At 45.4% G+C, this 24,883-nt stretch overlaps 5 protein-coding genes across 6 annotated transcripts; 3 read left to right on the forward strand and 2 right to left on the reverse strand.

The window, feature by feature from the left end:
• Positions 1–271: 271 nt before the first annotated feature.
• On the forward strand, positions 272–4,837 carry tmcc2 (transmembrane and coiled-coil domain family 2; the record flags this gene model as incomplete). Its single annotated transcript, XM_083667947.1, has 5 exons — positions 272–289; positions 2,116–2,607; positions 3,092–3,708; positions 4,190–4,325; positions 4,538–4,837. 5 exons carry the CDS (start codon positions 272–274, stop codon positions 4,835–4,837), a joined length of 1,563 nt encoding a protein of 520 aa, XP_083524073.1.
• Positions 4,838–7,595: 2,758 nt separating this feature from the next.
• Positions 7,596–14,651, reverse strand: usp49 (ubiquitin specific peptidase 49). Of its 2 annotated transcripts, none has more exons than XM_083667940.1 (7): positions 14,531–14,651; positions 13,088–13,215; positions 11,435–12,906; positions 11,118–11,325; positions 10,833–10,941; positions 9,718–9,923; positions 7,596–9,178 (listed from the first exon to the last, which is right to left on the reverse strand). In XM_083667940.1, exons 3-7 carry the CDS (start codon positions 12,839–12,841, stop codon positions 9,075–9,077), a joined length of 2,034 nt encoding a protein of 677 aa, XP_083524066.1. In that variant the 5' UTR covers positions 12,842–12,906; positions 13,088–13,215; positions 14,531–14,651; the 3' UTR covers positions 7,596–9,074. The 2 variants fall into 2 exon arrangements, with proteins under 2 accessions (XP_083524066.1, XP_083524065.1); XM_083667939.1 differs by lacking the exon at positions 14,531–14,651 and adding an exon at positions 13,971–14,500.
• Positions 14,652–14,861: 210 nt separating this feature from the next.
• On the reverse strand, positions 14,862–16,835 carry med20 (mediator complex subunit 20). The gene is made up of 4 exons (XM_083667955.1): positions 16,784–16,835; positions 16,332–16,477; positions 15,921–16,174; positions 14,862–15,589 (listed from the first exon to the last, which is right to left on the reverse strand). The coding sequence occupies exons 1-4, from the start codon at positions 16,795–16,797 to the stop codon at positions 15,365–15,367; spliced, it is 639 nt and encodes a 212-aa protein (XP_083524081.1). The 5' UTR covers positions 16,798–16,835; the 3' UTR covers positions 14,862–15,364.
• Positions 16,836–17,116: 281 nt separating this feature from the next.
• Positions 17,117–21,042, forward strand: bysl (bystin-like). The gene is made up of 7 exons (XM_083667949.1): positions 17,117–17,434; positions 17,763–17,913; positions 18,249–18,387; positions 18,993–19,126; positions 19,265–19,425; positions 20,025–20,127; positions 20,340–21,042. Exons 1-7 carry the CDS (start codon positions 17,158–17,160, stop codon positions 20,692–20,694), a joined length of 1,320 nt encoding a protein of 439 aa, XP_083524075.1. The 5' UTR covers positions 17,117–17,157; the 3' UTR covers positions 20,695–21,042.
• A 537-nt stretch (positions 21,043–21,579) lies between these two features.
• ccnd3 (cyclin D3) lies at positions 21,580–24,724 on the forward strand (the record flags this gene model as incomplete). Its single annotated transcript, XM_083667688.1, has 5 exons — positions 21,580–21,819; positions 22,038–22,253; positions 22,524–22,683; positions 24,071–24,213; positions 24,563–24,724. The coding sequence occupies 5 exons, from the start codon at positions 21,580–21,582 to the stop codon at positions 24,722–24,724; spliced, it is 921 nt and encodes a 306-aa protein (XP_083523814.1).
• Positions 24,725–24,883: the final 159 nt, after the last annotated feature.

A 24,883-nucleotide genomic window follows, 5' to 3' on the forward strand; every position in this document is an offset into this window, starting at 1 on the left:
CCTCTCTCCCACCATCATCTGTGCCTCAGCTCACACAGCCGTCATAGAGCAGGACAGCTAGCGCTCAGACAGAGAGAAAAAAGAGAGAGGGAGGGAGGGAGGGAGAGAAAGAGACGCAGAGGCAGACAGAGAGAGTACAGAGAGAGAGAGAGAGCGAGTGTAAAAACGTAAGATAGACTACAAAGGGAGAGAGAGACGTAGCAAGAGCAGAGAGGACGACAGAGAGGGATGTGGGAAGAGAGGGGAGCTGCAGACATCTTTGCGATCAACAATGGAGCATGAAGCTCTAGTGAAGCGATAGGCAGACATTGGGGAGGGGAGAGACATAGAGGAGAGGGGGGGGTCTCGTGTGAGCACAGGGGGGGAGGGGGGAGGGAGGAGGAGGGGGAGGAGGTGGCAGAGGAGGAGGAGAGAAGGATGGGCCTCGAACACAGACCTGCAATGGCACTGCCAATCCTGGATTAAACAGTATGGTAACGTTCACAAATTACTATATCACCGCACTAGTTTATGTCTCATCCTCTTGTGTTTACATCCATGCTTGCTGAGTGACACCCATCACCACCCATTTCACCCGTGTCGCAGTGCATGTCTCCACACATGTGAAGTCATGGGCACATTTTCTTCTCTTACCTTCTGCCATAGACGTCTGTGTCCTCATCATCTCCCTGCTCTGATCTCCAAAAGCTTCATTCAACGTGGACCTTAAACTCTGTGTTTTTACACACACACACACACACACACACACACACACACACACACACACACACACACACACACACACACACACACCGTTGGATTGGAGCATCAGTGATTGCTGTGTTGCTGTTGTTTTTCGTTTGCCTTTTTTTTCCAACAAGGGGGAAGTGTTGTGCATTGCCTCTCACCTCTTCATTCAGTCTCTTACTGCTTAAGCTTTCCATTATGCTCTGGTAGAAATAAAATCAGTGGATGAATAGCTTGTTATTGCAGTGACTGCAGTCCTTTGTCCATTAATAACATATCCCTCCATGATGCAGCTAACCTAATTGTAACCTACTTTCTAAAAATAGTCCCTGCTTTTCTGAGGGATCAATGAGAAATAGTGCAGGGCCACTTGAGTTCTTTGGAGGCTTCTTTAGAGTCTCTCAGATGCTAATGAAATGTTAATAAAACATCTCCAGCCCGACGAGATGAATTAGGTGAGTGCTGAGAGATGAGTGGTGTCAGATGTCTGCCTGGGTTCCAGTCTACTGGGTCTGACGGAGGCTGGTGGAGGTAGGAATCGGAGAACGGGCTCATTGTAACGCGTAATGTAAAGTGTTTGATACCATTCCTCATTTCATTCCATGCTTTACAGTGAGCCCATCCTCCGATTTCTACCTCCACCAGCCTCCATGGCAATATTGTGATGTTGTCCTAGGCAACAGAAGCTCATAACGAACCACAACAAATCCCCCCCCCCCCCCCCTCACAGAAACAACTACTGTCGATGTTTTTATGGTTTTTATCCTTCATAAGAAGGGGCACAACACAGATTGCTGTGTGTTTAAATGTCATTCAATGTTTTTGGGAGGTTCATGATTTGGAGGGATTATAACCCGAGGCTATTGTTTGTCAAGCTGCCACCTGTGCCACATTGCATGACGTAGATGGGAGGGTACCCTCTCACATTTATGCCGTCATACACCCCACCAGATGGGGACAGGCTTGAATAATACACTGTGGAATGACAAACGAATAGTGCAGAATTTTTGTCATTTTGTTACCACAGTCGTCTTAATCATCATCATCATTATCATCATCATCAATGTAATATGTAATGGTATTCAAATAAAAAAATAGTTATTCTCTTCCCCGCTCATGATTTATGCATTGTGAAACGATATATATATGGAACACACTGCGATAGAAATGGTATTGAAGAGGCTACACGGTAACCTGTATGGGACAATGTAAAATATTCCGGGGCTGGGTGGGGCAGTGATGAATCACCAGATCTGTCATTTTGATGGTATCCTTGCTCTTAAAGAGAAATGCTACTCTCTAATGTCACCATCACATCAATCATGGCTGCTCTACTCTCTCTCTCTCTCTCTCACCCCCCTGCCCCCCCCCTTCCCTCCCCTTCCTTAGCTGGATAAGAGCGAGGTGACAACATTGGGCCTGCCCCCCTCTACCAGTCATGGTGGCTCTGACGGTAACATCAGCTTGGACGGGGGAGGGGCAGGGGCTGGGGCTGGGGCTGGGGCTGGGACTGGGACTGGGGCTGGGGCTGCGGCAGGGGCTGGGACTGGGGTGGGGGCTGGGACTGGGGCTGGGACTGGGGCTGGGGCTGTGGCTGGGGGGGCTGAGGGGTTAGGTGTTGCTGAGCCCCCGCGGACAAGGGCTGCTCTGGAGCACCTGCAGCAGAAGATCCTGAAGATCACAGAGCAGATTCGCGTGGAGCAGGAGGCGCGCGATGACAACGTTGCCGAGTACCTGAAGTTGGCGCACAATGCCGACAAGCAGCAGGCCTCCCGCATCAAACAGGTGTTTGAGAAGAAGAACCAAAAGTCTGCGCAGACCATCGCCCACCTACATAAGAAGCTTGAGCACTACCACAAGAAGTTGAAGGAGATAGAACAGGTGAGTGTATGTGTGTGTGTGTGTGTGTGTGTGTGTGTGTGTGTGTGTGTGTGTGTGTGTGTGTGTGTGTGTGTGTGTGTGTGTGTTTGTGTGTTTCTGGTTCCTTTCAGGCGCACTTGTTTTTCTTTCATCATGACTGACTTCACATTCGATGAATCGTCTCATTGGTTCAGCTTTTCCTGAGGGACATACTGTATGTGATGCAAGGTGTTTATGTCAGTTGAATGTTTTTATCCTGACTTGAGAGATACACATTTGGACTTTCTTGATATTCTGGGTCCAGGTGATTCGCTCTTATTGATGGAGAATTTGTTTATCTTCTCCTATCTTCTCCCTCTTTTGCCTCACCTCTACTCTTCCACTTTCTTTACAACTCCCTTTTCAATCCATCACTCCCTTTCACCTCACCTCCATCCCTTGGCTTCCTCCCTCCTCCTCCTTCCTCCCTCCTACTCCTTCCTTCCTCCCTCCCCCTTCCTTATAGAATGGTCCGGCCCGGCAGCCTAAGGATGTCCTGCGGGACATGCATCAGGGGCTGAAGGACGTCAGAGCCAACGTACGAGCTGGGTTTAGTGGTTTCGGCGGGGGTGTGGTGGAGGGGGTCAAAAGAGGGGGATCTGCCTTCACCCACACAGCTGTGGTGTCCAAGCCACGGGAGTTTGCCAGTCTCATCCGCAACAAATTCGGAAGCGCAGATAACATTTCCCACCTGAACCTCGAGGACGGGGTAGGAGGGCACTCGGAGGACGCGCTCACTCCCCGCGCTCTGAGTGGCAGCGCCACCCTGGTGTCCAGCCCAAAGTACGGCAGTGACGACGACTGCTCCAGTGCCACCTCCGGGTCACCACCGGGCAGTAACTCCGGCGGGGCCGGGGGAGGAGCGGGGATGTCGGGGATGGGGCCCACACTGGGGAGCCCTAGGCTGGACGGCCACCACCATCATCACCATCACATCCACAGCTCCTGGGATGCTCTGCTGGAGGGCCTGCAGGAGATCAAGGCCAGCCAGGCCCATATGGAGGACTCCATCGAGGACATGAAGGCTCAGCTGCAGAGCGACTACTCGTACATGACCCAGTGCCTGCAGGAGGAGAGATACAGGTGCAGTCCAAAACCTTGGCCAGAACATGGAATAACACAGAATGAGTTTGTAGTCCACATCTCATCGCAATTTGAGGCCTTTTTTTAACTGCCACTTTGCTTTGTAGGGTGGTTATAAATAGCTTGAGTATATTCTTAGTGTAATAGTGTGACAGTGTTCATTGTGTTCAGTGTTACACTCTCACTGATTTAGGCTGGAGGAATCTTAGAGGAGGAATGTTGAACAGATCAGAACTGGTACATCGGGTTTAGTAGATTTCAGGTTTTGTCATCATTTTAAGTTCTTTTAGTGGATGAAACATATCGCCACCTGAAGTGGACTGATTGAGACTTTGAGGACTCCATAAAAATGTAAATCCTCTTGCTAAAACTCAGAATTATTCTTCGAGCTTCTGATCTAAATGACTATTGCCCTTAACGTTCTTCTGTTTCTCTTTCTCTCTCTCTCTCTCTCTCTCTCTCTCTCTCTCTCTGTGTTCAGGTACGAGCGACTGGAAGAGCAGCTGAATGACTTGACAGAGCTGCATCAGAACGAGATGACCAACCTGAAACAGGAGCTGGCCAGCATGGAAGAGAAAGTGGCCTACCAGTCCTACGAGAGAGCCAGAGACATTCAGGTAAAGAGACAGGGGTTCTCAGGAAAGGCAGATAAAAACATGTACTGAATAGTAGCTACACTCTTACAAAAAGGTTATTTTCTACAGTATACATAACCTATAGATGTGCAGGTGAGTATGCCTTACAGAAAGAACCCTATAATTTTGTGCTTTTGTGTTCACCTGTGTTTTTATATTCACATGTATGTTGGTGTGTGTGTGTGTGCATGCAGGAGGCAGTAGAGTCTTGCCTGACCCGCATCACCAAGTTGGAGCTGCAGCAGCAGCAGCAGCAGGTGGTGCAGCTGGAGGGGGTGGAGAACGCCAACGCCCGTGCCCTGCTGGGCAAACTCATCAACATCATCCTGGCACTCATGGCTGTGCTGCTGGTCTTCGTCTCTACCATCGCCAACTTCATCACCCCTCTCATGAAGACCAGAGCGCGGGTGGTCGCCACTGTTCTCCTGGCCCTGTTCCTCTTCATCTTGTGGAAGCACTGGGACTTCCTGGAGACGTGGATGCTGCCCAGCTGAGCGCTGAGCGCCCCCTGGTGTCTGAGGGACCAGAATGCATAGAGTAGGAGCTAGACTAATGCACTGAGCTGCCCCCAGAGAAACACACTGACAGCCTGGAACTCAAAGACCGAGAGAACTGCCAAACTCATATGTTTCAGAGAGAGAACCATTGCACTTTTTACATGGGGTTTCATGGGGTGGAGAGATGTACTCATGAGAGTCACCAGGGACAAACACGTCTTAACAAAGGACCTGAGAAAGATCCTCTTGGGTTGTTGATGGGGGTCATTTTTGTTTGTGGGTTGGTTGAAAGACTGTTTAGGAAGAGTGTTGAGTCTCTTATGGTGATTGATAACCTGACAAGCAACATGAGAAACTGTCTGTCTGGTCACCTAGCAACTCCTGCATTCACTCCTTCTCGTGACCAATCTATTGGTGTCAACCCACCATCGTACTATAGTCACCATGACAAGAATTCATTTAGAAATTCTTTGAAACAACTGTTTTCTACTGAACCATAATGATTGCTGTTACCTTTGTGTTGACTCAAATGTATATTTGGAGGACATGGCCAAGCAAGAGAATTGTTTCTTTTGCTGAATGTTTGAGTAAGTGCTCATGCATGTCCTCACGTGTGCACCTGAGAGAAATGCACTTAGTTAGCATCTAGCACCAACAGAAATACTCTATGCTCTCACGGCTTACTGGCATTCTATTGTCTATAGACAGTTTGTATCTTAAGGCAGTTGTTTTTTTTAACTTTCACTCACATTTGGTTACTAAAACATAATTTGCGATGTTTAAACAATGCTCTTTGGTGTACCAATCCTTTTTGTCTCGTATGTATGGTATAAGAAATTGCCTTGGAGGGTCATAGAGTAATCTTGGAAGAGTTTTCATTGCAACAACTAAATTATGTAGGCCTATCTATAATCTAATTGTGCTCATTAATGCTATTTCATAGCCACTGTTGTAGAGCAGCAAAGAATCTACGTATGTAACTTCAAATTCACTGGCATGTTTGACCATAGCTTCCATATTTCTATCCAGTTTGCTAAATCGATCACAACTCTGTTGTATTCTTAATAAACAAATTCTTAAACAACATAAACGTGTTGGCCACAGAAGTGGGATATTTGAAAAGGTGGATTGCATGCAATTGCAACAGTATAGAATACAATGAGAGTTGAAGAATAATTGTACGTTATCACACAATCAGGGATTAATTGACCAGGAACAGATCTCCGCCACATGAGGATTGGAGACAGCACAAGTAGAATCATGCAATAAGCAAGCTATAATTTTAGCCAGATTTAATGCTATACTGTTTATGTCAACTCACATGTGCACATGTGTGAGTGCACATGTGCGAGTGCTTTAAGACTGTAAGGTACCTTTAATATATTACAGAAAAAGTAGCGGAAAAATACTTTATAATGAGTTCCTTGTCTACATAATTTTGGCTTGGGCCAGTTGAAGTTTACACTTGGCTTCACATCTAAAATATGTGTGCCTATACAGACGTTGATGAAAAGCCTCTAAAAATGTCTTCAGCTCCAGATCAACTGAGTATTCACCCACTAATCCTGTGGATTACAGCATTATTTACACTTAACTGCTCCCCTTTCACTTCTATTCAACGTGTCCGTAAAAACTCTTAATCCTCATGTTTGATTGGGTGAGAGGTAACTCTCAGAAACATGTACAATGGTTTGAAATAAAACAAGTTTGTGCATGTTTCATTTGTTTGATACTTCAGAGCTTTCAGCAACATACATTAAAAGAACACTGTTCCATGTTGATATAGCCCTCATGATTTAATGCAATCAGGGTACAGCAGCAGTAAGGAGCAAAATACAGAAAAACATCTGTAGGCGGGTATCTTAACAGTAATTGTCAAGTTTCTCTCCCTGACTTAAACCTTACCAGGTATACATGGTGGATGCGGGTAGAGACTAATATTATTTGACATACAATAGTATCATTCAGTTATCATAGTATTTTTATTGCTGTGCACACTAGCACCTCCTGGTGGAGAAATGTCTGATAATGTAAACAGGTCTACAGGTCAGGAGAATCTTCCGTGCCGTTTCATTGGGGGATCTATATATCTACCTTTATGCCATAAAATAAAGCTTTTTGGCAAAATGACAAGATTAATGTAATTAGCTCCTAACTCCAGGATACCACTACATGGTAGCTAACAATAAGGATGATGCTGTAGGGTTTATTCCTGGGTTGTGGAATATTGTTTTGGCACAGTGTAACAATGAATGCATGAGCAAAAGAAATGTAAAGAGACACAAAAATGTAGGTACTTTTTTTGAATCATTTAATCATTTTTCTCAGGCATACCCCATGTGACCATTACATTTATGACAGGTGCTCTTACAATACAGGACAAAACTCAAGAGATCATAGGCCGGAGGCAAGGCCCTGCCTGACCTCTAGAAAGTAAGACATTCATCGTCATTAGATTGTTCCAACTTTTACAGTTCACAAATGAATTTCGTATTTTATTCATATAAAGAACAGCAGTACATTATTTCTTGATTACCTGGCAAACTTTTTAAGACTTCAATAGAAACAGCAGAGTAGAAAAAAACAAACATTGTATTACAAAGCTGAAGAATTCCTGATTTTATCTTGATTTCCTATCATGATGTCAGACGTATATTGCTTGCAGGTGCTCCACTCCAGCGGAATGGCTACCCCTCTTAGCCCAAACAATTCCTACAACAGTTTCTTCAATCTTTCTGCCCTCTTGTTTAAAAAAAAAAAAAAAAAAAAAAAAAAAAAAAAAGAATTTCTGAACCCTTCCCCTTGAATGGAGATGCAACTGATTCCAAACACAGCCTAAGCTAGTCGTTCAATTTAAGGTGGGCGGAGGAGAGAGCTGCCATGGAGATACAGGAGTCAATAAATGAATGGTCCTGAAGAGCCCACCGATAATGGAGCGAAAAAACCTAAGCCCCTCCTCCTTAAAGGTGCAACTTGATACCAGTTGGCTCAATGCAGCTTCCGTTAGTCTTGAAAGCAGCTGCCAAAAACATAACAACCCCGTACCTCCATTCAAGGCAGGGAAACATACACAGGAATTTCTACATCTTTCCCTGGTCATTCTAGTCCATCATGTTTCCCCAGATCAAGGCCTCAAGCCTGAGATACGGTTTCCACAGCAGTACGTGTCAAGAGAGGTCATTGTGAGATAAAATTGACACTTGGTTGGAGACTAAAATGCCCATGGCTGACATCTCATTTAAAATGTAGAAAAGAGGTAGGCAACATTGGTTCTGGAGTGTGATAGTACATCAGCAGGCTCTTTTCCATCCAGGCTCTAAAGCAACCAATGTAATCGATCGTTTCAGATCCTAAACGAAATTGGTCCAAACACACGGGATTCCTATTCCATTCCAAATGGCTGTTGCTGATGAGTCAGCTATCTCCCGTGCAATGTGAAGCCCTTTGGGCACTGGTGGCACAGATTTGTCGTCCTCCAATAAGAAATTCTTCCCACAGCTCACAATACACAAAAACATACAGTACACAGTATCGATTGGTGAAGAATGCCACCTAATGACTACGCAATCTATCATCATCGTTAAGACCATAAGTTGGCCTTAAAAGGCCAGTAGATTTGAGCATTAAAATAGTGCCAAATGGCCTTGATAAATCAGTGGCAATCAAGGAACGAGATCACATGATAAAGAACATTCATTGAAGAGTGCTGTTTTGGTACAAAAAAGCGCTTTCTAAAATCTGGTGTCGTGGTTGAACACTGGCCTTTACGTACCTATTTGACGTTTTGTTTGTTTACAAGGATGTGCACACAATTGCCGCTATTAGAAAACGCACATATGCTAGGTTTTCACATTTTCAGTGCGGCCAGAGAGGGCAGCAACACGCAAAACTACATGCTTTTTCAACTACATTGAAGCCTGAATGGAGTCAAAGGTTGCTGACAAATGACACATTCTAGAATCGACATCACCTTCCCTTACAATGTTCAGTAGCTCTCACAGGAATACGCCTGGCTGTTACCAGACTCGGTAGATATGGGCCCGGATGTTTCAAGCCTGGACACACAACTTGTTGTGAACCAGGATATAGTGAAACGTTCCCAGGCTGACATCCAGTCATGGACCAAGATGTACATCTGAGTCCCACAGGCCTTGGCAGGAAGGTCTGGTTTTGAGGTCCAGGCAGACATCACGGTGTGAACACCCTGACGTAGGATGTAGGCGAGGAGAGGGGTCTAAGCAGACCTCTGGGTATAGAACAGAATGTAGGCCTGAGTGTTGCACACCTCCTCAACGCTGCACACGTTCATCTCAGAGTCATTACAGTGGACCCAGAAACCTGAGAATACACAGAAAGCGGATTAGGTCTCTCTTTAAAGCCCTATTCGGATTGGTCTAGTGTTATGGGGACGTCGATTATGTAGTTACTACCCTGGAAAAGGGTTCATTATTATTTTTATTTTAATAATTTTACCCAACTAACCCCTGTAATTCATGTTTTTTTCATCCAGAATTGACCTTTAACGACAGCATGGATGATTACTACTACTTGCACTACTTATACTGCTCATATACTGCTAATACTGCACTACCTGTATATATTGTTCACATTGCACTTTTCTGCTTTTTTGCACTTCTGGTTAGACGCTAACTGCATTTCGTTGTCTCTGTACTTGTACTCTGCACAATGACAATAAAGTTGAATCTAATCTAATTATGTGACATGTATGAGTTAAGATATTGTAGCAACTTGAAGTGGGGACAGAAATGAAAATGTTCATCCTGGGAAGGAATCAATCCGTAGCAGCACAGCATCTAAAATGTACTAGTAATGAAATGGAAAAACTTGAGTCTTGATTACATGTGACAGTTCCTCACCTCCTTCTGTGTTGTAGCAGTATGCGGTGTAGTGCCCTGAGCCAAAGCCTTTCCCATGATGCATGACTACAGCAGACAGGTCGTAGGTGTAGCCCTCTCTGTGGACGGCGTGGCCCGAATCCATGCAGCAGTAAGGCTCTATGTTCAGCACCTGGTCAAAGGCAACATGGACGCCAATCTTCTCCCTGTGGTTCCGTCCTGACCATCTGTCAATTAACAGGGATGGGTTTTAGTTACGCTTGATTACCTTTCCAGGGAAAAAATCTAAAACAGAGCACAAGGATTTGGGGAACTAACAAAGCAAGGATAGGTTCACATGTTAAATGAATTGGTACATCAATTATATATAGGTCATTGATTCTTGAAGAATATAACTTATAAATGCCTCATGAACTGAGTTCAACTGTCTTACCCCATCAGAAACCAAAATATAAGCTTGTATTTCTCCATTGTTTGTAAACAATGTAATTGTAAACAAATACTGTATAGCTTCAAAACATGGTTAAAACTAAGATTTTTTTATCTCATTTTTGGTCAGTCATTGCAACTATGGCTCTGTCTATATATTTGAGAGTGGTTAAATTTCTCCTAAACTCGTCCCCAGGCTATTGCCTGATCTTAGCAGGAGTGAATTTACTGAGTAAAGTATTTGTTATTATTTGATTTAAGTGAATCACATGGCTGCGAGGCGTAGCGCTGTAGCAGAAACATGTGGTGCATGTTGGGAAGCACTGGGGGGGGGGGGGGGGGGGGGGGAGTGCTGTGGGAGATGATTGATGTGAAGTCATTGATGCCAATGGCTATGCGCTGGCCATTTTTTTTATGCTCTTTCTATTGGCTTAATGACAGCCAAGTGTGACACGTTGGTCCACAAGACCTTTCACGCTTTTGGGCGGAAATGCCTGGAAACAAGACTACATTTCTCCAACCCCATCCCATAGCTGTTTAACAAAAACAGTGGCGGGGAGACCGCTTTGTTGTTGATTCATTAGATAAACTGTGAGCAAGATTCACGGAAATGTCGGCATTAAGTGCGCAGATCATGAGTTAGGGTTCCATCCTAAATCACCAGCATAGACTTAATTCAGCTGATTCAAGTGAACTAGGTGACTAACCTGAAGCGCTTGAGGTGCAGCCGTAGAACCTGAGGTAAACGGTAGATCAGCAGCTGCTTACACGCCTCTGACAGAACCAGGGGCTTGTTGGACGTCGTCCGTCTTTTTCCTGACAAACATACGTACATGTCACAGAGAGGCATATAACACGTGCAACATGGTGAAGCAACCAGAAAAGCACAACTATCACCCACTGTGGATGGCTGATAGCCTGAAGGCAAAGGCTACACAATGACACAATGATAACTGACAGTGGAACTGCGGGTTCTCTGTCAAAGTACTAACTGTTGCAGTGGTTGCAGGCATAAATGCTGCCCTCCAGGGCCTCTGTCTCAGTGAACTTGGCCAGCATCTCAGTGAGGGAGCAGCTGCGATGGTAGGCCATCGAGCCTGTGCCCTTCTCCATGCTGTGGTAGCGCTCAGGGAACTCCAGGGACAGGTCCCAAAACGGCTCAACTGTGTTAGACTTGTGCTTGCAGGACAGACACGTCACCTAGTGAGAGGAGGAGAGGGACAACCACGCAAAGATCATATGAATAAATCTGAGTCCGAATGCATGTCTTTACATGCCATGCTTTAGAAAAGAGCGGAGAGATCCTCACCTGGCTAAGTAGCTGCCCATGAAAAATGGTGTTGAGGACCTTGAGCACCTGCTTGGACAGCTTCCTCTGCGTAATGGGGATGACTATCCTACGTTTGGTGCCTTCAGACTCTAGTTCCTGCTGCACCTTATCCAACAGCTCACACAGGAACTCCTGGGCATCCTGCTGGTCATACCCGCGAAAGGCTGGAATCAGGTTCCACACAGAGTGCAGCATGGCAAAGGGCGACACCAGAGACCAACGGCCTGACCACATGACCCTGAAGAGAGTGTGCAGCTCGTGACACAGAGACATCTGCTGGCGGGTGGAGGAGCGGGGCTCCTTGGGCTGGACCAGCTCCGCTGCGTTCAGGCAGGGGGGTGCACTCTGCTTGCTGCCTGCAGGTAGTCCCCCACCGCCAGCCTTCCCCACACGCCCCAGAGGGCAAGCTGCGGTGGCTGCACTACTGCCACTGACAACACCACCGGCCACGCCACTCACACCCTGGGAGCTATTAGTCTTGGCAAGCAGCTCCTCTGTCTCACACAGGTCCAAGGTGAGGAAACACTCCCTGAATTTCTGCAGGTGGCTCAGCACCTGTAAGATTGAGTTCATGTAGCACGTGTTCCCCAGGTTCCGCAGACCGGTGACACCCGGGGCATGTCTCCGGCGTGTTGTGGTGTGGGAGGAGTAGTACCTCCGGAGTTTACTAGTTCTGCCGTTCCTGCGGGGCGTGTGGGACAGAGCTAGAAGGGGCGGCTTCTTGGAGGTAGGCGGAGGTAGGCGCTCTGGAGGGTCACGGAACTTAAGGGGGATGAATGTGATGGTGGAGCGAGGTGCCTGGGTTAGGAGCCGGGCACTCTTCCTGGGCGGCACGTTTGTCAGCTCTCCCATGAGCCTCCTCTTCACTTCCGTCCGCTGGCGCCTGACCTCCTCCTTCTCCTGCTCGAGTTTCTGCTCTCGCTGCGTCTGCACCTCCTGCTGCCGGTTCCTCCACCTGCGCAGCATTTTCCCCAGGAGCACCTTCCTCCGGTGCCACAGGGCCGTCTGCATGGCAGGCTGTGGGCCACCTTCACCCACCCGGGTTGTACAGGAGCGCAGGGAACGCCTGCCGGGGCTGCGTACAGTGGAGAGTGCCCCCCGGAGGAGCTTGAGGTCTCCCTCTGCATTGTCGTTGAGCACATAGTCCCCACAGGCAAAGCAGAAGACATCCAGCTCACGGACCTCCATGGCCAGTGGATGGCTTGTCTCCTGAAAGTGTTGGAGCGAGTGTTCCTCCATGAAGCGCCCACAGGCCACGTGGGAGCACTTGAGGCAGGCCCATACAGACTCTGTGGTGCTGCAGTCCACGCAACGCCATTTCTGTGGGTTCAGGACGGAGTGGTCATGGCCCAGGCGGAGGCGTCCTACGTGCTTACAGCGATCCATCTCTCCAGATGCACATGTGCCCACAGCGTCAGGACACACACCCCTGTGCTAAACAGCAGGTCATCCTACAGTTAGGAAACAGAGATCAATATCAGTATGTGAAAAGGTACCATGTCAAAAGGAGGAGTTGAAAACAATTATTAGATATGTCAAAATGCAATACATTAGTTCACAGTAAAGTGGTGGGTGAAGAAGGCTGTGAGGGCAAATATAACCGTGTTCAACTCATAGGAGGATATTACTTACTGCAAAAAACTGTTTATTTGTGCTGATGTAAGGGAGTGCACTTTCAACATCACAACCAAAGAGACCTTCACAGCAGCATTCAACCAGCTTCACTCATGTCCATACATTGGCTCGGGACCATGAGTACACTAAGATTGAAGAGGAGAAAAAAAAAGATGCATTTTAGAAGCTATATAGATACAACACAGTTTACAGGCAGGGCAGGGTGAGCTTGTATAAAACAAACACGTAACCTCTCAACAAAAGCAATAGAGGCATGACCTACGCATAACATTCACGTTAGTAGTATTAGTACGCAGCTACTCTAACAAGTGTGCACAGTTGCTTATGTTGGACAATTCCTTGCTCATCAAAATCTAAGAACGCACAGACGGGACTGCTGGTGTTGGTAAACAAAACATTACAAGCCGATAACATTACATGGTGTAGAATGCCAGTCCCACCTCAGATTTGTACAAAAAGTAAGCAGAAAGCTAACTACCTAGCTAAAAGTACAAACTATTCAGTTGACGCAGACGAAGTGTGCTTGCTAGCCAACCACTTGTGTGTAACAAGGGTTAGATAAAACACTTTGTTTACTGCTTAGCCAGCTTGAAAAAGAAGAAACCCATTTTTCCATATTGGTTTGCCAAATGCAACCAGACCTAGCACGCTAGCGTATAACGTGGCAACTCGTGCCACAACAATGAGCCAATGCCAATGTGTTCACTGCCTAGCCAGCTAGCTAACTGCTGCCATGTTTAGTCTGTTAGCTACTTGAAGCCCATAAGCTGCTAAACTTTTACAACCCACCCGCTGCATTTCTCAATTTCGTTCAACCAACGCCACCAAGCAGCTTGGTTGACGTTGTGATAGTTACAATAAAGATGAAAATGCTGTTCACCTTGTTAGTTCGCAATGTCCTTATGTCGATGTTTTCTTTCTTCTATTTTAAGACAATGCAATGCATGCAATCAATAGCCAGACGACTTGCTAGCTGGCTAACGTTAGCCAAGCTAGCTCCTTAGCTTGTTACCAGAACAAAGACCAGTGTCACAGACCCAGTCTTGCGAACAGTCTCTCTCGACAACTTCTGGATGATAGCTATGATTGACGATACGGTATTGGACAAATCACTTCCTTGCGTTGGCTAGATGGCAAGCTAACAGCCACAGCTATCGATCTACAGAGCTAGATAGCTAGCTAGCTATCTATGACAACTTTTGTATATATCTTCAAACAGGGGATCATCCTAAAAAACAGTAAATTCCGTAAGAAAACCACAATAATCTAACGTCTATCTAACTTTCTGAGATTGCAGACGATTAAATTGGCTAGGCTAGCTAATACAAAAAGTAAAAAACAATAGCCGGTACTCTACTCATCATCCACATTGGTTAGATTAATAACCTGACTGTTGCTGATGATGTAAAAACGAAATATCAACTGCAGGCTTCTATTTACCGCCTTCATCTGAACGCGCAAGCTGTCAGACCTCAAGACAACTGACTTCGTTCTTGGAAATCAGAATCAACTCCTTCTGATTGGATTGAACTGATTATTCTCCCGTCGAGCTTTAGCCCTCATTGGTACAGGATGTGACATTCATTTCCTTTGGTCGTGAAAAGACAAATCCCACTGATCTGAGATTAGTTGGCGCGACAGTACCGTAGTGAATTCCGTTCATCAACAGTAATGGCTGGACAGGTCCCCCATACATTCTGTTAGATCCATGACAGAGATGGCATAGGCATAAAATACGTAGTCTAATCTCTGATCAGTTAGATTTTTTTTAGATATTTTATTGGAAAAAAAAAGAAAAGCAAGGGATACAAAGTGTTTTGACAGACAATTGTGTAGGAACAACTAGACAGAGTGCTCAGACACGACATTAGTATGTACACTGAGGGTTCTTCAAACGAATGACACAAGGACAGTCCTCAAAATATTTAGGCCACACCTTATATCAAGAGTTCAGACTCCCCCCCCCCCCCCCCCCAATCTAATTTTTGGCATGAGATATTTCTTGCTGAGGCTGGGAAAGCCTTTGGTCAGTTTATATTACTGTTACGAGTAGTCAAATTTTAGCTGTATATGTATATTTTTCTGGGAGGGAAAACAAGATGAGACATTGTGTTGGGGTGTGGAAGGAGTGGTACTGTCCTCTCGGGGTTCCTGGTGCCATACTGAGCTCAGACCAGTGTCCTTCCCAGTACTATCATTAGTTGAGTTAGATGAGTTGTGCTGGGCAGGGATTGGAGAACCCACTCCACACTTTCCCCCACTGACATGGTGGCCTCAACGTACAGTGCTCCCTGGCATCACCTGCTGTTTTCGCACTTTGCTAAACAGCTCCAGGTACTGAGTCATGGTGTCAACAATGTCTGCTGGTGCATAGGGGCCCTCAGGCTTGGTGGCGAACACAGAGGGCAGCTCAGGGACATTAGAGCCAAGGAAGCTTTGCATGAACTCTTTCATTAGGTTCCAGCAGTCCCCCGGGACCACACAGGGACAGTATTCCACCTGCACAGACACACAGAGGCTCATTCATGGACATCAGTTTAGAAAGACACAGCACTGATCAAATGTCCCCTTCATCCTCCTTTTTGTTTATTGGCCGTAAAAACCTCGACACTCCCTTTCATTATTATTTCACTTTTGATTCAATCTGGCTAAGCTCCAATAGAGAGGCACCTGGACACCCAGACACATTTATTTTGCATAATGCCCCTCATTACTGACATAGGTTCAAACGGTTTCAATGAAGGAGCCAAACTGTATCGATGAAGTGAAACCAAAGTGAAACAGAGTATGGATTCAAATGTGGATTTCCAAGCTAGGATTAACCACTCACCTCCACTGTAATGCCTCTGGCACTGGAGCCCATTGTTACCGTGCCAATCTTCACCAGGAAATCACAATAGCGGTACCGAGAACCACGGCTCTCCACCTTGTGCCCCTTGGCGTTCTGGAAGTGGCTTTTCAGCTTCACCATGAGCACGTCAAAATGTCCATCTGCTGTAAGGAAGGGCCCCCCTTCAAACAGGGCTAAGCAGCTCAGGGGGGTTTCAGAATTATGCATCACATAGAGGAGCTTGGTGGGCTGGCCTGTGACACAAAAATATGAGAGTAGAGAGATTATGTAGCTGTAGTAACTTTCAAGTTAAAGTTAAATGCATAGGTGCTGTCTTAAATGCACACACATGTCTTCAATGGATAAATTGAATCTGCGCGCCAGTTAGTGACGATTTTATCAGTGTATTACCGCTTGCATTTCCAGTGGCATGGTACGTCTCACAATCCACGAAAAAACTCCCCTGCTTCACAGCGCCCAATTGTTCCAATTTCTTGTGGAGTATGTCTACTGTCTGCTGCACACTCTTTCCCTCTGTCACAGGCACCTGACACACACTAAGGGAGAGAGAGCAAAAATAGAAACAGTATTATATAACATATTGACAGGGCTATATGTCCAGCAATGCATGCACAACACATGACAACCTAGTCCAATCCAAAGTATGTATCGATTAATGAACGGCTGGTGTCGGGTAGGGCACCCATCAGGAGTTGCGGGACCCTGAAAAGCGTGCTCAAGGGTCCCGCAACGGGGCTATGCCTGTAATACAGCAAGGCATAATTAGTCAAAACAATAGCTAGACTGGTCTAGGAGCAAGGAGCTCCATATTTGTCTTGGAGAAAATAACAATTGCATCTCACCAAGTCACCCCCATTAGTTGCAGTTGTCTGTTATTGTTTGTTCGCTCGCTACTCTTCCTGGTGGAAAATGTACTGTATCCGGTATTAGGAGGAAATGAGGTCATGCCGTTTCGCTGAGCGTTGAAATCAGTTGTTTTTTCCCACCAAAACATTTTATGACCAAAACTGCTATTATTTCAATGCAATAATGCTAGATGACTGTGTCAATATTATTTCAATTCGACTTTGTCAACGCATCCTCTTTGACGCAGACAAAAATAATAGAGTATGGGCGGGTCGTGGTTCTTTTTTTCAACCCGGCCACCTCTACGTCACTTCCTTTGCTCAGAAATGCACGTGTGTTGACTAGAAGGTTGCTTTAACGTTGCCTGAAAATGCCTAAAGTGAAGCGATCTAAAGGTGGAGGAGGTGAGAGAATGGTTGAGAACAGTGCCGGAATGGTTGCTCTCGCAGACCAGATACTGCAAGGCGACACGGTTCGAGTACCTGGTCGAGTAAAGAGCAGGGATCAAATGGGAGAGGATGAAGACGAGTACGTGGACGAGCGTCTGTCGCGAAAGATCTTGGAGCAGGCACGGATCCAGCAAGAGGAACTACAGACAGAATATGGCTTGGCACCTGTAGTCAAGAAAAAGCAAGCCACTGTTCTAGGTAGAGCTTAAATTGTTTATCTTATTTGGAAGCCCTACTTACTGCTAGCCCTGCTACTAGTTTGTTTCTGTGTATCCAGCATATATTGTTATTGTCTAGTGATTAGTTTTGTTTTTGTCGTTGTCATTTCCCATTGGTGATCACTCTAACCACTATAATATTGGACAGAAATGCCCCAGCTCTGCTGTGAAATGTTGAAGGACATAGTCAAATACATAAGTAGTTTACAGATGACACAGTCAAATGCATAAACAGTCAAATCTGTCATAGGTAGTTGCTGTACTACTGTATGGAATATTGATGCTGTCATTCTGTAATGTATTTGCAGGCCCTGATTCTCAGGATGCAGACTCTGATGAGGAGTGGCCGGCACTGGGAGAATTTGGGACCGGCGATGAAGAGGCTGCAACTGAAGTGGTGGTTGACCCAGAGGATGAGAGAGCCATGCAGATGTTCATGAACAAGAATCCTCCTATGAGGTAAGCTAAAGCGGGAGCTTTCCCCCAATACCCTGATCAGAGCCATAGCCTAGTGATCTCCACCTATTGCTGAAGGGGGAGTAAAGAGCAGGGATTACACACACACACACACACACACACACACACACACACACACACACACACACACACACACACACACACACACACACACACACACACACACACATAATCCCTCAATGATAATTCAGCATCTCCTGGTTTCAGAAAGGAATAAACATGTGGCATTTCATCTTCTGGATTAGAGAACCAAGTTCATTCTTGTCCTTCATTTTTCAGTTTGGATTTATTGCTGTGTTCATGCTCTATTTTGGTAGGCGAACCCTAGCAGACATCATTATGGAGAAGATCACTGAGAAGCAGACTGAGGTGGGGACAGTGATGTCTGAGGCGTCGGGGCGACCCATGCCCCAGCTGGACCCCAGGGTCATTGAAGTATACAAAGGTGTCAGCAAGGTGAGATCTGATACACGTTGGTTTCACTGCTGTGTGCAGAGGTTTCCACTAGGAGTAGTAGTAGCCCGCCAAATTAAATGGTAGCTGACCAGGGAGGCGGGGGGGCTTGCTATACATGCTCTATTTTGGTGTCATCTGGCACATCCTAACACCTTCATTCGATCACATACGCAGCCTAATTAATTGAATATTTCAATTAGCTTACCTCCCACATTGGTAAAAGTACTGAATTTGTTTAATAATGCATTAGGCCTGTGTTGTGTGGTAGCCCACTTGTTTGTGCAACAGATATTGATACACAAAACCATGCCTGTACTCACCTAATAGACTGCTTTTAATAGATTAGAGAGTTGTTGTATTGTGTAGAAAGACTTGACTTTACAATTGTACACATGAACAGGATTGTATTATAAGTAAGTAATCAACATGTTAAATACTAAAAACATGCATGCTTTTATTGGTTCTGTACAGTAGACTAATTGCTTTAAAAAAACATAATTTGAAGCTGAAGCTTGTGTGTGTGGATCATTTCCCATTATTTTAAAGTTTTCATCATGACCAGTGCTGTGCTGATTTCCGTCTCTTGTGTTTCTCTGCAACTTCAGGTTCTGTCTCGGTACCGCAGTGGGAAGCTGCCCAAGGCGTTTAAGATCATTCCGGCACTGTCAAACTGGGAGCAGGTTCTTTACCTGACTGAGCCGGAGACCTGGACTGCAGCTGGCATGTATCAGGCAACAAGGTCAGTTGAAAATCAAGAGACTTATTTTGGAGTCAGTCTATCATTTGTGGTTATTAACATTGCAGATGCTTCATAGTGAGCCCTGTTGTGCAGTTTCTATAATGTCAGACGTTGATTGTTGTTCTTCTGTCGGAATAGGATCTTCTCGTCCAATCTGAAGGAGCGAATGGCCCAGCGATTCTACAACTTGGTTCTACTGCCACGGATACGAGATGATATTGCAGAGTATAAAAAACTCAACTTTCACCTTTACATGGCCCTGAAGAAGGCTCTTTTTAAACCGGGTGCATGGTTCAAAGGTGAGACAAATCAAGACTGTGCATTAAAGAGGAAAAATAGGTTAATAATGTGGAAGCTGGGTCAGTTATCAATTTAAGATGTATTATTCTATTGCATCAAGGATGCAGTCACTAGTCAGCAGTTTTGAATGGTAACTAAATTATTGGCAAACATCTAAATGTTTGAGATGGAGGTTCAACGCAAAAGAAGAAAACTATTTCAAGTTTGTGATGGCAAAAAGTGACCAACCTAGCAATTATCTGTGGGGACAAGGAAGACAAGAAGAAAAAAGACAGTATGCTCACTAGGTGGCAGTGTTCCCTAACCAGATGCCAGTTTCTGACAACATTATCAACCTAATTTCCTTTAGCATGAATTGTGCATTTTGGGCATGAGTGCCTTATGTCAAGTTAAAGTTAGCCAGTGAAAGAAATATTCATAAAACATTACCTCCAGTTAACATTGTTTTCATGATTGAAACACACAAAACAGATGAGTGAAATATCTACATGTTCTACTAGGTGACTGAATACTGCTAGTCTTTACAGTTTGTTCCAGAGGGAAATGGTGTTGTGTCACTGAATTTGTCATTGAACTTTTTACTATTTTTGTCTTTCAGGCATCCTGATCCCACTCTGTGAATCTGGAACATGCACTCTTAGGGAGGCCATAATCATCGGCAGCATTCTCACAAAGTGCTCAATCCCTGTACTGCACTCCAGGTAAATGATGTTCATGGAGCTATGATCGCAAGACAGTTGTGTAACAATAGTTTATTTTTGCAATTGATATAAATAAGTTACAGTATGAGGTAGTTGATCAACAGATCTTGAATATGGTAAACAGATGCAGAAAAGATTTACAATTGTGAATGATGGCAAAGGGATGAGAAAGGAAGTGAAAGTCTAAAGAAAATGACTCCCTTTCCTTGCAGTGCTGCCATGCTCAAGCTTGCGGAGATGGAGTACAATGGTGCAAACAGCATCTTCCTGCGCCTCCTACTGGACAAGAAATATGCTCTGCCATTCCGTGTTCTGGACGCCCTGGTGGCCCACTTCCTGTCCTTCCGCAACGAGAAGCGTGTCCTTCCTGTGCTGTGGCACCAGAGCCTGCTCACCATGGCCCAGCGCTACAAGGCTGACTTGGCCTCCGAACAGAAAGAGGCACTGCTGGAGCTGCTTAAACAGCAGACACACCCACAGATTTCCGCAGAGATCCGCAGGGAGCTGCAAAACTCTGAGTCCCGAGATCTTGAAACAGCTGTGCCCGTCACGATGGCTATGGACTGAATGTGAAGCTGGACAAGGCACGATCCTCGTCTTCCTCCCTCTCTTACAAAAAACATGTTCATTCACCAGATTGCCCCACATTTTTAATCTCAGGGACAAGCTGTCTCTCCCTTGTGAGGCATGTGGATACAAGCAAAGACAACAAAAGATATCCATGACAGATTAACACTCAAACCCTCTACTTGACTAACAAAATGATTCTGAAATGAATATTTGGGGGACAGAGACAAATGACAACCACATGGCATGTACACCTGACACTTGCAAATAAATGACCACTCACATTGTTATTCAGTTCAACATCATTCAACTGTCTGTGTCTATTCGAGGAGTGACCATGTTCAATAAAGAAACATTTTGGAAAATTGTGAATACATGTTTTCCTTGGTCCAAAGTGTAACGCCTTAAAGGTGCTGTGTTGATTTGCTGCGTGGTGTGTTGGTCCTATGTTTGATGCTTGATGATGACATTACAGATATGACTGAAGTACAGTCGCTAGCACGGACGTACTATAATGGAACACATACTGTAGTAACGCGAGGACAGTGGCAGTGCACATATAAAAACTGGCTAGCGAGCAAATATTACTGTCTTTGGTCTCGGACTAATCTGTTAGTCGGTTTATTTGATTGTTGCTGTCCTCGGGGGTCCAACCAGCAAGTTAAGTTATCCAACCAGCAATTTTGACAGCGAAACCTGATTTCTAAGTGAAAAGAGACCTTCAAGACAAGGCCATCCAGAACCTCCAGAGAGAAAGTCCACACACATTCGCTCAGGCTGCCAAGGGGTTAGGGCGGCTAGGCTGTGGCTCGTGTGTTAGCTACTAGCCAGCTGACGGGTCAGGAGGTAACGTTCATTTAGCCAACTGTGTTTGAAACATCTCGAATGGAGTTGATGTGTCATGAAGATGGACAGCTCCAAACCACCTCAGACTGCACCGCTGAATCTTTCCAGTGCACATCTATTCGGGCCGGCTCTGACCCGAATCTAGCACGGGACCATCGAATATTGCAGAACCTTTTGGCCCTGGAAAAGACCAGTCGGGCCTCGCCATCCTACTTTGGCACAGTTCAGACAGACATTAAGCCCTATATGCGGAGAATATTGGCGGTGTGGATGCTACAGGTAACACATGGGAATGACAAAATATCCACAAAACTATGACTTCAGTGTAGATATATTACATGAATGATGATCCTTGACCTCTGCTCTGGGCCTACACACATTCCTACACACATGCCAATGCAGCAGGGCAGGTGGTATTATGAACCAGAGTAATCACAACCTGACACAAGATAGTACATATAGGCTATCGGTTTTCACCAACTCCTATCCTCCGACAGGTTTGCGAGGAGCAGAAGTGTGAGGATGAGGTGTTTCCTTTGGCAATCCACTACCTGGATCGCTACTTGAGCCGCCTTCCTATTCAAAGGGCCAGCCTGCAGCTCTTAGGGGCGGTTTGCATGTTCCTGGCCTCTAAACTGCGAGAGACAGTACCCCTCAGTGCCAGCAAGCTCTGCATTTACACTGACAATGCAATTTCAGTATCAGACCTCCTGGTAAACACAACATTTGTTTTCAGGTTCTATGTGAAAGGTTCTTGACATGGTAGAGGGTGTATACAGTGCCCTGAGTAAGTAATGGGACGGTGAATAATTTATTCATCTTCAACAATTGCTTCACTGTCCCATTACTTATGCAGGGCACTGTATATTATGGAGGCTGGTTTGCCATTGAAACATGAAACGTATAATGGTCTATTATGCAACTGATTGTGTGTGTCTGTGTGTGTGTGTGTGTGTGTGTGTGTGTGTGTGTGTGTGTTACAGCAGTGGGAACTTGTGGTGGTCGCAGCGTTAGAATGGGATCTGGCCTCTGTCTTACCCTCTGACTTCCTGGAGCCAGTTCTTCATGGCATACCCATAATCCCTCACAACCTCCATGCGTTGCGCAGGCACGTCCACTCCTACATTGCTCTGGCAGCCACAGGTAGAGGCAGGTGTTCAGTCACATGTGAATGTCCTAGGGTTTAGGGTCCTAGCAAGTCCTAGGAACGGCAATCTTATTGAACAGTACTTATTACTTAACTATTTTCAAGTTTATTTGTCATTACATCATATACAAGTATACAATGTAACATAATGATTAAGGCAGAGCAGCTCTACAATCAACATCAATACAGTGTAATAAGTCAGTAAAACATAAGTGTAAATGTTTTTAGGAGACAAAAGCAATTTGTTTGAAATGGAATAGAATAAAGTCTCACTGGGAAGTGTTAACCAGCTTTTCTGACAAGCAGGTTTGGCAACATTGGATTTTCCTGCATCAAACACTTCTTTAAGTCAAACACATACTGTACAATCCCCACTGTCATTGTTACAGTCATTATCATAGACATCTGAGAGCTCTGACACTTCCTTGATGAATGCTGATGATAATAGCATGCCTTTCACCTATTCAGTGAGTGTGGTGAACAATGGGCACACAGCAGCCATAACTTTGATTACGATGTGTCAGCGGTTCATTCGGGATACGGGGGGCTGAGTTTGTGTAATCCTGTATTGTGCGGTGTGAAAGACCCATGTCCGTCCATTCAACTGCCTGATTTCCCACGAATCTCCCACAAGGTGGCCCAAGGCAACCAGTCACTGGGATACGGTCAGGGCCATTTTGTATTGACTGTGACATTGTCTATACGGATTCGACCAATTCGTGACTCCTGGCTTTGAAACCTATTCTGAAAGGTGTCGGCAGACGGAATGATTCATTGTCTCATCGTCTTTCTTGCCTGGGGCCAGTGGGTTAGAGCTAGGATTATCAGGTTTTGGGAAACATCCCTCTTTTAAGCACTTTCCATTGTCTGTCTGTCAGGGTGGGTCTATAATGGTGGCATTCCTAGCCTTTTACGGCATCTTGCCTCGAGGATTAAGGATGTCCTTCTCTGAACCACTACCTCCCAATTGTTAAGAAATTATTTGCTGTTGCAGCCTGGTATTGTGTTCCTTGTTCCCAAAGGATGCTGTGTCATCCACCCGTCTAGGTTGATATTCATCACTTGGTTACCTTTAATCTATTCAATTTCCCCAGATATAAAGTGTCCATCTCTTGTCTGTTTTATGAAGGAAAAAACCTGCACTCACTAGAAATGCTCTTCAAATATGTTTTGCATTTGCAGCAGAGGTCAATATCGGCCTCTGTTGCAAATGCAATCAATATTTTGAGAAGAGTATTTCTAGTGAGTATGCTTTTTTCTTATTTTACAAATTAGTTTTTTTAACCCTGCACCCAAAGAAGTTGTTGATATTAAGTTGAGCATGCAATTCCCAAACTTTACTGACATAGCTTGTCTCTTGTCTTGTCGTCCCCCTGTCTTCAGAGTTTAAGTTTTCCCTGTTCCTGCCTTCCACTATTGCCTGTGCCAGCGTGGGGGCTGCCATTCTCAGACTGAAACTCCTGGACGGAGCGCTCGACAGTGATTCGCTCATGCAACTTTTGGCCAACATTTTAGCCATTGATTTGGTAGGGTAATATTTAACCTGAAACCTGCTGTTCCTTCTTTAAACATTGTCTACACCAGTGTGTGTCTCTTCCTTGTTTATCTGGGACCTCCCTGAAAGCCAGCCTAGCTGTAGCTGTTTCACTCGACAAGGTAAAAATACTAAAACAGGTTTCCATTCCCAAGCATGCCTCATTTATTTAATCATGAAGCAAACTAGTTTTGATTAAAGAGGAGGTGTAGAAATGATACTGTATGCTTTGCTCAGGTCGACATGCTCATACAGAATAACTAAGTAATGACCGGTGATCAATGTTTTACCAGCTGTTCACATATCTTGAACTCTTGATTTGCTGCTCTGGTCCTGAACAGGATTCTCTCTGCTGCTGCTATGACCAGTTGGAGGGTATTCTGGAGCTCAGCCTGCCCCCGAGTTCCCAGGTGACGGTTGCTTGCCGGTCAGGGACGCCTGGCCCAGAGGTCAGCTATACCCCCACTGACATCCAAGACGTGTGCTTGTCACCGTTGAGCTAGAGATGTCACCAAGCAACCAATCAATGTTATGGTTCTCTAAAAGAATGACAGGGGTTTATTTATATGTAATAACAACTAGACAGGTGCCCCAACCACCACGTGAGACTAAGCGGAGAGGTACCAGCACATATTCACTGAACAAAGAGTGTCTGTGATACG

Source organism: Argentina silus, assembly GCF_951799395.1.
Source record: "Argentina silus genome assembly, chromosome: 4".
NCBI lineage: Eukaryota > Metazoa > Chordata > Actinopteri > Argentiniformes > Argentinidae > Argentina > Argentina silus.